Below are 12,287 nucleotides of genomic sequence, written 5' to 3'. Positions count from 1 at the left end.
CTCAGGCTGGAGTGCAGTGGTGCAATCTCAGCTCACTGCAACCTCCACCACCTGAGTTCAAGTGATTCTTGTGCCTCAGCCTCCCAAGTAGCTGGAATTAGAGGCATGGGCCACCACACCCATCTAATTTTTGTATTTTTCGTAGAGACAGGGTTTCACCATGTTGGCTAGGCTGGTCTCAAACTCCCAACCTCAGGTGATCCACCCGCCTCAGCCTCCCAAAGTGCTAGGATTATAGGCATGAGCCACCGTGCCTGCCTGAGAGATCCTGTTTTCAAGGGCAGATGGTACATTTACCAGGACAGACCATGTGGAAGGACATAAGACATATCTCAATAAATTTAAAACTGAAATCTTACAGAATATATTCCCTAACCACAACAAAATTAGAAATCAATACTATTAGGACATATAAGAAAATCCCAAATATTTGGAAATTAAACAGCATACTTCTAATTAGTGTATGGATCAAATAAAAAAGATCACAGGAGAAATTAGAAAATATTTTGAACTAATGCCAAAGAAAACATACCATCAAAATTTGTAGCATGCAGCTAAACCAATGCTTAAAGGGAAATTTATAGCTTTATATCTGTATGCTAGTAAACAAAAGGGACCATTTTTCTACTTTAACTGCTATATCCTTAGTACCTAAAATAATTCCCAGCATTTAATAGGAAATAAATATTTACTAAATAAATAATAACTGAACAGAAGACTGAACAAATGGAAAGATATCTAAATGACAACAGTGGCGTCTGAGTGGCAGAATCATGATTTTTTTATTCATTTCTGTTTCTAATTTTTAAAAATAATCCACAGTATGTTCCTTAATTAGCAGAACTTTTTTCTTAACCTAAATGGCCCTTCTCTGAAATAAGAGGATTATAGCCAACTGAAACCATAAATAAATTAGATAGCTAGGATCTCACTCTACTTAAGCTCTTATACAAAGAAGGTAATAAAAACAAAAACATTTTGTCCTGTTGGATGCAAATCTTTTTCTGAACTTAATGGTTTTGGAGAGAAGGAGAAATGGAACAAATGTAATTCATTAACTGAAAAAAGTCACTGTACCTCTCTCAATTCCAAATGCAAACTGCTACTAGAATTAGAGTGTGTGAAAGCACTGCTCAGAGGAATCACCCCTGCAGGGGCTATCAAAACATGGCGCAAAAGCTTTCCGTTTGGATTTTTCTCTCTCCTTGCCCTAGAATGACATAGTCAAAAGCAATTAATGATCAAATAATGTGGTTTTTTTGGGGTGGGGTGTGGAGGAAGGGTGTTGGTTTGGGGGTTCTGTGGGTTTTTTTTGTTGTTGTTGGGTTTTTTTGCTTCTGTCTCTTCTAAGAAAGCTGCCAGAAAAGAAAACCATTTTCTTCCCACACACAAGGATCTCATTCTGGTCTAACTGAAAATACAGCTTGTCTCCAAGGAAACATCTATCACTAAGAGACTCCAATACTCTTAGCAAGTACAAGCTATATCTTATTCTCCTTTCTTCTCCCTCAATTTTGAGCATGGAGGTCTCTCAAAAACTCTTAGTTTAAAAGCATAAAGAGACCTCATTTAATATTCTTTTTAAAGTAATTAACTACAAATCAGTTAGTAAAATAGATTACAGAAAGGGTATACCTTATAAATCATGAGCTTTGCTAAATTCTTAAGTAATTAAAATCATATTCAGGCCAGGCACAGTAGTGGCTCACGCCTATAATCCCAGTGCTTTGGATGGCTAAGGTGGGAGAATTACTTAAGGCCAGGAGTTCAAGACCAGCCTGGGCAACATAGTGAGGCCCAGACTCTACAAAAACGCCTGTAATCCCAGCACTTTGGAAGGCTCAGGTGGGCAGATCATCTGAGGTCGGGATTTTAAGACCAGCCTGGCCAACATGGTGAAACCCTGTCTTTACTAAAAAATACAAAAATTAACCAGGCATGGTGGCAGGAGCCTATAATTCCAGCTATTCGGGAGGCTGAGGCAGCAAAAGCGCTTGAACCCAGGAAGCGGAGGTTGCAGTAAGCCAAGATCACGCCACTACACTCCAGCCTGGGTGACACAGTGAGACTCCATCTAAAAAAAAAATCTTATTGAATAGCCAGGCATGGTGGTGTGCACTACTGTATTCCAGCCTGGGCAACAGAGAGAGACCCTAACTCTAAATAAGTAAATAAATAAAGTCAGCTTCTAAATCCCCATATTCCTTTCTTGGGTTCAGTAGAAAAGGTGATGAGGTGGCTGTTCTGCACTGTTCAATCATGAGCCGAAAATGTGCTGGCTTTAAAAGGTACCCAATGGTGGGCTTTGGAAAAGTGCAACTACAACCAATTTGAATGAATCTCTGGAACTCAGAATCTCCACTGAGTATCACACCTCCCTCCATTATCCAGCCCTACTCCTATCTGCGAAAGCCTCAGAAACTCTACTGAATCAATTTGAACCTCTGCAAACAAAGCAATGAGGAGCTGTAAAATTGGTACTTAATAAAGCAGTTCTTAAAACAACCTTTTGGCTCCAGTAACAGATACAAACATGTTAAAGCCACTGAGAAGCACGGAAAAATCAGAGATTTGTAGAGCAAAAGCTCAGCTTAAATGGAAAGAGGGAAAATTAAAATAAACAGTGGCAAAATTAAGCTCCAACTGGGCTAACAAATCTTACGAACCAAACAAAAGAATAACCAAGGGAGCATGCAAGGCTACAGTGGAAAATCCCCAAGCCCCAATTCTGAAGTGCCTTTATCAAGGTTATCTGGAAAAGTCAGCAATGAATTACCCCTTAAAATAGTCTCTCCAAGTCTATTGCAGAATGAAACTGTTTGTCTCCATAAATTCCTCAGTTGACATTTGCACTGCAATCATAAGCAACATTTACAAAGGGTGAGACCCAGGAAAAAAAAAAAAAAAGAAAAAGAAAATCATTGTTTTCTGAAAGCATGAAGGCTGGCAAAAAGGTTTTCCAGGATTGAAGGAACTAGCAGCTGAGGCAGCGACAATGGCAAGGTGCCCCCAGGGGCAAATTTGCTGCTCAGGATCTAGTGCCATTTAATCCTACAGTGAGACTTCATAAACATGGGTCTTGGCAATTCTGACTGAAGCACCATCTAAAGGCTGTCTGCCCTAGGCAAAGGATGTTACTCAAAAGAGGCTCCCTGTTTTTCATCCAGGTGAAGGAAATCTTTCCCATTTGGTCTTCTTGCACACTAAGTCCTCAACACTTTATAGTAACAGAAAAAGCCTGCAGGCTCTGTGTTTTCTTAGAAAGTACAGGGCTTTCTAACAATTAGAGCTTTCTAAAAATGGAATGCAACACCTTGGGAGATTGATTCCCTGCCTCTGGACGGGGTCCATCAGATGCTGTTGACCAACTGGCTAGGATATCATAGAAGGGACTCAGCACTGGTAGAAAAAAAAGATTAAATGACTGCTAGGATCCCATCCAGTTGAAGGATCTAAGAAAATGGAGGTAATTATCCAAGTAACTCCAGAGAAAAAACAATCTTGCCTAAAATCTCATCATTTCAGGGGGAAGAAAAGTAGGTTTTTCAGATTGCCCCATTTTCCAGAAAGACATACCTGCACACTCATCTACTTCTACAAAGCAAGTATAAACAGTTGGAATCCCATTATAACAAATACTACAGTATCATCCAAAATTTTCAAAGGCATTTTTGGGCACAGGCTTCCCACTCAAGATAACCCTCCAGGAAATAACAAGCTAGGTAAAAGCTTTTGCAATATAAATACTTGACAATGCAATATTTGCATTTATTGGGGTCAGCTGACCTTTTCATAGAAAAACAACAACAACAACAACAACTACAGATGTGTCTGAGCCCATCTTCTGAGGCTTCCTGAAAATCCACATAGAGTAAAGATGGATTTAGCAACAGTGTTACTGTAGAGTCTGGTGCAGGTTTTCTGGCTACAAATGTAGGAACTGAAGCCCCCTTGTTCTGGTTTCCATATCATAAACTCATGAAGTAATCTGTTCTTCTTCTTCACAGCATCTTGCAATTATAATTACTTAACTAATTATTCATTTTTGTCATTAAAGTCTGCCTCCATGCTGGAAGTTCTAGAAAGGCAGGGCTCTCACTGTACGCTCAGTGCTTCAGGCTTTTACATAGCAAATGTGGAAAAAAAACCCCACATATTTACTGAATAAAAGAATACTGCACAAAGCCACTAGATTAGCAAAAGTGAAGACATGAGAATAGCAGGGACAGATGATGTAGAGAAATGAAAGCACTCGCTCATATACTCAGTGTGTAAAGTGGTATAACCATTTTGGGAATTTGACACTTTCTAATGATGTTAATGAAAAGCATACCATATGACCTAACAGATTTACTTGATGTGCACATCCTAGAGAAAATGGGTTCAGGTGCACTAGAGTAAATGTATTAAAATGCTCATAGCTGCATTGTTCATACTGCCCCAAACTGGCAATAGCCAAATATCCATCAACAGTAAAATATTCAATTAGTAAACTGTGTCACATTCATGCAATAGAATACCATACAGCAATAAAAACGAATAAACTAAAGCATCATGCAACAACACAAATGAATCTCACAAGGGATACTGAGCAAAAGGCAAAACACAAAGGATACATATTTATGATATGTATCAAAATATCAGAAACAAGCCAAACTGAACTATATATTTCAGATATGCAAAAATAGGTCACCAGTTCTATCAAACATTCAGAGAACAGATAGATAAAAACTTATAGAAGCTCTTCCAAAGAAAAGAGAGAACTAATTTTACAGAACGTTGATAGCAAAACCAGACAAGTACAGTAGAGAGAGGAAAAGTTCAAGCCAATCTCAGCAATAAATATAGTGGCAAAAAAATCCTAAAAATCGTAGATCTCACAATCCAACAATGTATATAAAAGATAAAGCCCCAATTCAGTTTATTACAAAAATACAAAGTGGGGTCAACATTAGAAACTCTATTAATGTGACTGCACACTGTGGCTCACGTATGTAATCCCAGCACTTTGTGAGGCTGAGGTGGGCAGATCACCTGAGGTCAGGTGTTCAAGACCAGCCTGACCAACTTGGGAAAACCTCATCTCTACTAAAAATACAAAAATTAGCCGGGCGTGGTGGTGCACACCTGTAATCCGGGCTACTCCAGAGGCTGAGACAGGAGAATTGCTTGAACCTGGGACGCAGAGGTTGCAGTGAGCCAAGATCGTGCTACTACACTCCAGCCTGGGTAACAGAGCAAGAGTCTGTCTCACACACATAAAAAAAAAAAAAAAAAAAACCTCTACTAATGTAACTAACTTACCACCACTTTAGAAACAATTTGGCACTACCTAGGAAATCTGAAGATGCACATGCCCTATGGCCAGCAATTCTGCTCCCAAAAGGATACCCCAGAGAGAATTTTGCCCATGTGGACCAGGAGATAGTTTGTAGCAGCACTGTCTACAAGCCAAAAACTAGACACACCATAGAAGAACAGAAAAACAAACTGCAGTATATTCCTACAATGATATACTACAAAATGATAACAATGAATGAACCACGCTACAAGAAATGGCCAATTCTCAAAAATATTAATATAACCTTTAATGATAATAGCAAGTTTAGAAGAATACATATATGTGATTTCATCTATATAAAAGCCATAAACATGCAGAACTAAGTAAATGTCTAGAAATACACATGCGTACGTATGTACAACTACAAAGAAAAGATAGTATTGACACACAAAATGGAAGACAGTGATCACCTCCTGGGCAAAGGATGAGATTGAGAGGAAAATTAAATTGCAAAGAAGTACACAGCAGGTTTCAAAGTTATTGTTAATGTTCCATTTTTTTATAGGTGTTGGGCATATGGATTTTTTAAACTATTCTTTAAAATGTATATGTGGCCTATATATAAACATACGTTATACACACACATATACTTCTTTAAAAAAATGATATATTTCCTAATTTAAAAAATAATTTCAAGACTTACCAGTCTAGACCAGGCTTTACTATGAATCATTCCTCAATTCTACCTCATGAAATAAATCAAAATCTTTTCCTATAGCATATAGTTTTCTTCTTCAAGAAACATGACAAACATTTTCATTTATTTATTCACTCAACTATTTATTAATTATTATATGTCAAATACTCCTTGGGCACCAGAGAGAGAAGCAAGACCGACACTATCCCTGTCCTCATCAATCTTACAGTTTAGTAAGAAAGATAGATGCTGCATACGAAATACATATAGATAAATATATAAATACAACAAAGTGCTATCACAGAAAATTAGACTATTGTAAGATGATACAAGGTGACTTCATTAAGTTGGAAGTTCAGAGAAGGCCTCTCTTGGGTTTTAACACAAGTTGAAACCTGAAGAGGATTTAGTCAAGCAACAGGGGCAGGTGGTGTGCATTCCAGACAGAAAGTGGCATGTGCAAAGGACCTGAAGCAGGAAGGGATTTGAAAGGCTTGAGAAGCTACACTGAAGCTAGAGTAAGAAACAGAATGGCAAAGATGACCCTGCAGAGACAGACAGAGCCAGCTTACATAAGAATTTGTAGGCAGTGGTATTTTCAGTGAGACTGCAGGCCACTACTATACTTTAGGTAGGAGAGTAACATGGAGGAAGGCCAGAGGAAAAAACAGAGAATCCAGTAGGAGTTACTACAGTAGTTTAGTTGAGACTGCCAGCCAAGAGTTGATGGGTGCCTGAGCCAGGATGGGAGTAGCAGGGAGGAAGAAAAGTATCTTAAGGGAGATAGAGCAGACAGGGAGTGGCAACAGAATAGATTTAAGAGGTGAGGTAAGGATGGTGAGAAGGAGTACACCCTTATTAAACGAAAAAGACTGAAAATCTGTCAATTGTCATATTTACAATATAGCCCTAATTTTGATGTTTAAACGTATACAAAGTTATTCTGAAAATAAACTGAATATCAAAAGGAATAAAAAACTATAACGGATTAAAACACATGAAATATGTTAAAATTCATGAGTTCATCACAAAATGGTAACACAAAAGACAGAGGGCGATAAAGTATATTAAAGGCTCTAACTGTTGGAAAAGTGGAAAAAAAATGAAATAAGTCAAGGATGCATGTTGTAATCTCTAGAGCAACCTCTAAATGAATTTGGAAATGTAATACATTAGATGCCAAAAAAATGAAAAATATTTCATTGATCCAAAAGAAGAGAGAAAAATGAATATAAAATAGATGAATTAAATAAAAACAAAAAGTAAGGGCCAGGTGCGGTGGCTCACGCCTGTAATCCCAGCACTTTGGGAGCCCAAAGCAGGCAGATTACTTGAGGTCAGGAGTTCGAAACCAGCCTGGCCAACATGGTGAAATCCCATCTCTACTAAAAATACAAGAGTTAGCCAGACGTGGTGGTGGGCGCCTGTAATCCCAGCTCCTGCTTAGGCAGGAGAATCACTTGAACCCGGGAGGCAGAGGTTGGAGCGAGCTGAGATCAAGCCACTGTACTCCAGCCTAGGCAGCAGAGCGAGATTCTGTTTCAAAAAAAATTAAAAAAATAAAATAAAAATAAAAACAAAGAGTAGGGTGGTAGAAACATACTGCCATTTTACCATACATGTTAAAGTACACCACAAGAACGTTTTCAGAATGTGGGAAATGCTATAGGACAAACACCCTGATTTCTTCAAAAAATAAATTGCAAGGTAAAAAGGGTGTGTTGGGGGGGGGTGGTTGGCGGGGAGGATTAGGATTGGCCAAAGTGTTAACAATCACTGATCCTGAATAATACACGCATGGGAAATACCATACTACTGCCTCTACTTTTGTATTCATTTGAATTTTACTGGAATGTAAAGTAGAAAGGAACAGAGGGAAAATGGGAGGGAGAGAAGAAGAGAAAGCAATACAGAGACAGTGGCAGGGAGGGAAGATCTCTGGATACTTATTGGCATATTTATGTGCAGAAAGTGTTTTGACAGGATATATTTTTAAATGTTCAAGTGGTTATCTCTGGGCTAATGTGATCACAATTTTTAGAACGTTACAAATTCACCAACTCTGGGTGGGAAGATTACCGGTAACTTCTAGTCTCTTTTTGTTTAGCTGTGTTTTCTCATTGCTTCTACAATGGGTAAAACAGAATGCTTGACTCAAAAATTGTTTAAAAGCATGGAAGAAAGACTGCCAAAACCTAAAAACTTCTCCCTTTACATAGATGTTGATGTGTAAATCTACATTTCTTAAACATTTCTGGGTCACAGCTCGCAATGGACTGAATGTCTGTGTCCTCCCAAAATTCATACTTTGAAACCCTCATCTCTAATAGGATGGTATTTGGAGATGGGCCTCTGGGAGGCAAACAGGTCATGAGGGTGGAGCCCTCATAATAAGATTTGTACCCTTATAAAAGGAGACCCGAGAGAGCTTGCTTTCTCTATCTCCACCAAGTGAGGACAAAGCCAGAAGGCAGCTGTCTGCAAGGCAGAAAGAAGGTCCTCACCAAGAACCTGACCCTGCTAGCACCTTCATCTGGGACTTCCAGCCTCCAGAACTGTGAGAAATGAATTTCTGTTGTTTAAGCAACCCATGATGGATTGCGTTGTAGCAGACCAGACTAAGACACAGGCTCTTTGCAAAATCTGACAAAAGCTACTACCTCTCTTTCCAGAAAAATGCACAATCTTATAGAATTTTCCATACAATGTCAGGAAACTCTGAGATCCCTAATGAACCCATAGACTTTCTATGCTGTCAGTAGTAGTTATAATAAAAAATAATACCTGACATTTATTGCCTACTTGCCATGTGCCAAGCATGGCTCTAGGTGTCAACTCATTTAATCCTCCCACCAACCCTCCAAGATGGGCATTCTCATCATCCCTATTTTATAGATGAGGAAAGTGAGGACAGAGAAGATTAATAATTTGCACAGGTTCCACTAGCTAACAAGCAGAAAAGCCAGCATACAAACTTGGGCAGCCTGGCTCCAGAGCTCAGCTCTTAAGCAGCAAAATATGAGGCCACCCACAGAGTTGAAGTTAAACATGCCAAGAAAATATGACATCCTGAATCATGCTCTGGAGAACATGTCTTCAAATTCAATTAACATTATGTACCTACCATGTGTCAGACCCATCCAAACACATAAGCTCATCCAACCCTCAAAACAGTGCTGTAAGTAACTCGCCCCAAATACCCAGTTAACTGCTGTAAAAACAGGAGTCTAGCCTGTCTTCTGACTTCAAGTTCAACATACCACAGCTGATTGCCTCTAAACTGGGGTGATGGTCCTGTTCTACATCACACAAGACCTCCCCATGACCAAAATCTTTGCAAGGTAACTGGTTGACATCCAATTCAATAGATTAAATCTGTAGACCCCAAAATTTCCCCATGGTGTAAAGCAATTCAGCATTTGAGGAGATTTTCCTTTATTATTCAGCTTTGGCCTGCTGAGACATCCTGGATGGATATGTGCTTCCAAAAGTTTGTACTTGAGTTTCATATGCATAAATAGGATTATTTACATACATTGCAAATAACTGCTAAATGCTATAATATGACATTGCAATCACATGCAACATAGCGTACATAAATATGAACATGTGAGCTACATAAGAGCTCCCCTAGTACTTACAGTTTCACAGTTCAAGCATCGAGTTTCATTGGTAAGCGTTCCCTGAAAAATCTCATGGACCCAGGTGAGTTCTGGTTTATTATTTTCCGCAGGTTCATTCATGTTGCCATTTTTTAATTTTCCATTTTGTTTTTCCTGTTTCTTCTCCTCCTGCAGGATGTCCGCAATAGTGTTTAGCAAATAATTTAAAAATTCATGAGCATCCTGCTGCATGTAGTTATCAAAGAGATCTGGAAAGGAGAAGGTGGTTATTTCAGTCTCTGGTTCTTGAAAAGCAAATGGACGTAATTAGTGTTACATGCCATACTTAAATATTTTTTTTTTGAGACGGAGTCTCGCTGTGTCGCCAGGCTAGAGCGTAGTGGCATGATCTCGGTTCACTGCAACCTCTGCCTCCCGGGTTCAAGCAATTCTCCTGCCTCAGCCTCTTGAGTAGCTGGGACTACAGGTGCATGCCACCACACCCAGCTAGCTAATTTTTGTATTTTTAGTAGAGACCAGGTTCACCATGTTGGCCAGGATGGTCTCAATCTCTTGACCTTGTGATTTGCCCACCTTGGCCTCCCAAAGTGCCGGGATTACAGACGTGAGCCACCGCACCTGGCCCATACTTCAACTTTTATATTGAAAGGATGGACAGGTATGGAATATAAATATACTCATCTCTACCAGGCAGCTTCAACGAGTAAGTTTCCAAAGAGCTTTTTTAATTCATTTCCATTTTCTGCCACGCACCAAGAACAAAATTTCCCGTATCTCCCTAAAGTCATCACATTTATATAAAACTACCAAAAGTTCTATTTGTTCTACAAAGGAACAGAAGTTATCAGATAAGTTCCCTGATAAAATATCAATTTTTAATATGATGTAACTACCAATGATCAATTAATTATTCATTGGGTAATTTATTCAGAGCAACTGGGGTGTCCTCCCAAAGATCATATTAAACCCTGGACCAGCCTGGAAGCAGCTTAGATGAAACACAGAAGGGAGATGAGGGATATGTGTGAGCAAGCATCTATCTGATAGTGTTCCGAAACCAAATACAAATGATTCCAGAAGCCTAGTGCTGCTCCCTGCCATAAGGACAAACAATCAGAGATGAATGCAGCTGTGAACCTTCATTATTAATCACGTTCACAACTCGACAGAGTGCTCTGCTTCCTTCTCCGCTGAAATTAGTTTTAATCTGGTATGTATAAACTGTAACTTCAAAATACAGCAATCAAATTAAAAGAGACTTTATAAAACAAATACCTGATTAACCATGCACATCCGATGAAGTAAGGCTGAATCTAAGATAAACAGTAATTGCCATAACAAATATCTTTATAGTCATAAAAACTGCCAATACAAAACTTCTGGAATACACACCTAGTTTCTACTACCAACCCCCCAGAAGAAGAAGATAGAAAAACCAGAAAAATCAGGACTTTTAAAAACTATATAAAGCAATCAATTTGATATCCTTCAATTACCTCAGGCAAATGAAAATCAGAGGTATTATATTTAAAACAGCAGAGGCTCTGATTAGATAACAGGCACTTATTTTAATCACCTATGACAAGTTTATAAGCCAGTACTATTTTATTCAATTATTGCATCAACCAATTTAGGCCAATGAGTATCCCACTCCGAAGGCTGCCTTGGACACTATTCTCTCTTACAATGATCCTGCCCAGAATGGAGCAAATAAAATGGTCATTCTAAATTGGAATAATAAATGTGCGTTTTTAAGCATGTTTCTAACCCAGTTTTGTTTTAAGTTTACTGGGCAGAGAAGAAATGTTGTTTCTTAAAAAATGACACCGAGTAGTTAACCATGCTTATTTTCCCTTTTCAAAAAAAATCCCAGCTCTTCCTTTTGAGGAGATACAGAACCATCAATTCTCCTTATTTCAGAGGCTTAAATACATTATACTGCATACTACTCACCATTCTCTTTTCTCAGCCTTGAAATGAACTTCTTTGGTGGGATGACGCCAACCTTCTTCTTCTGCGTGGCAATGCTGTGGAAAAGGTCCGCCAGGCACGTCAGCAAGTTTTCCTTCTTCTTTTGCTGGGCCTTGTATGCCAACACATTCTCCCGGAATGGACGGCAGAAGTACAATGCCTGAAGCACGGAGTTACAGTAGCATGTGTTTCCAAACTGCCAAGGGACAAGAGGGATGGTTCAAGTCATTGCCTGGGGATGAGCCACCTCTGGAATAAGTGGTGAGGGTGAGAAGGTCCCTGCTCCGTGAACTGGCCCGGATGTCCCTGTATTGGAGTCCAGCTCACCATATTAGAAAACTAGTTAACTACTCTAAACACCAGTGACCATCTGATCCACAGAGAAATGAAGAAAAATGCACATCATTCCGGTGCTTCTCTAGCCCATCAAAGTCTCTAAAATGATAATAAGCACTGTACCTCAATAAAGAGTCTAATGAGACCTGCTGGTGCTTAAAAAACAGAGAAAGAGAAGGGGAAAAAATCTACATACTGTGGAGACCCAGGAAAGCAGCTGGCTAAATAAAAGATGCACATTGCAACACATCAAAACTCCCACGACAGGGAAAATAAAAATCTGAATCAAAAAGAAATCCAGTAATTAGGAACCACTTGCTCGGCTGAAACAGCCTAAACTGAACGGGGGCTGGTTTTCATTTTTCAATATTCCAGTACT

The 12,287-nt window shown here is 39.1% G+C and overlaps 1 protein-coding gene across 2 annotated transcripts in view; it reads right to left on the bottom strand.

Moving 5' to 3' along the window:
* Window positions 1–12,287, bottom strand: part of USP46 (ubiquitin specific peptidase 46) — a 68,066-nt gene that overhangs the window by 25,163 nt on the left and 30,616 nt on the right. For both annotated transcript variants that reach the window (XM_034958835.3, XM_055111561.2), the window contains exons 3-4: window positions 11,555–11,768; window positions 9,620–9,849 (exon numbers count right to left, since the gene is read on the bottom strand). In XM_034958835.3, the coding sequence (XP_034814726.1) occupies window positions 9,620–9,849; window positions 11,555–11,768 (444 nt within the window). The remainder of the gene's footprint in view (window positions 1–9,619; window positions 9,850–11,554; window positions 11,769–12,287) is intronic.

The sequence above is a fragment of the Pan paniscus genome, chromosome 3 (assembly GCF_029289425.2).
Source record: "Pan paniscus chromosome 3, NHGRI_mPanPan1-v2.0_pri, whole genome shotgun sequence".
NCBI classification, from domain to species: domain Eukaryota; kingdom Metazoa; phylum Chordata; class Mammalia; order Primates; family Hominidae; genus Pan; species Pan paniscus.
This window is presented reverse-complemented; position numbering and strand designations above follow the sequence as displayed.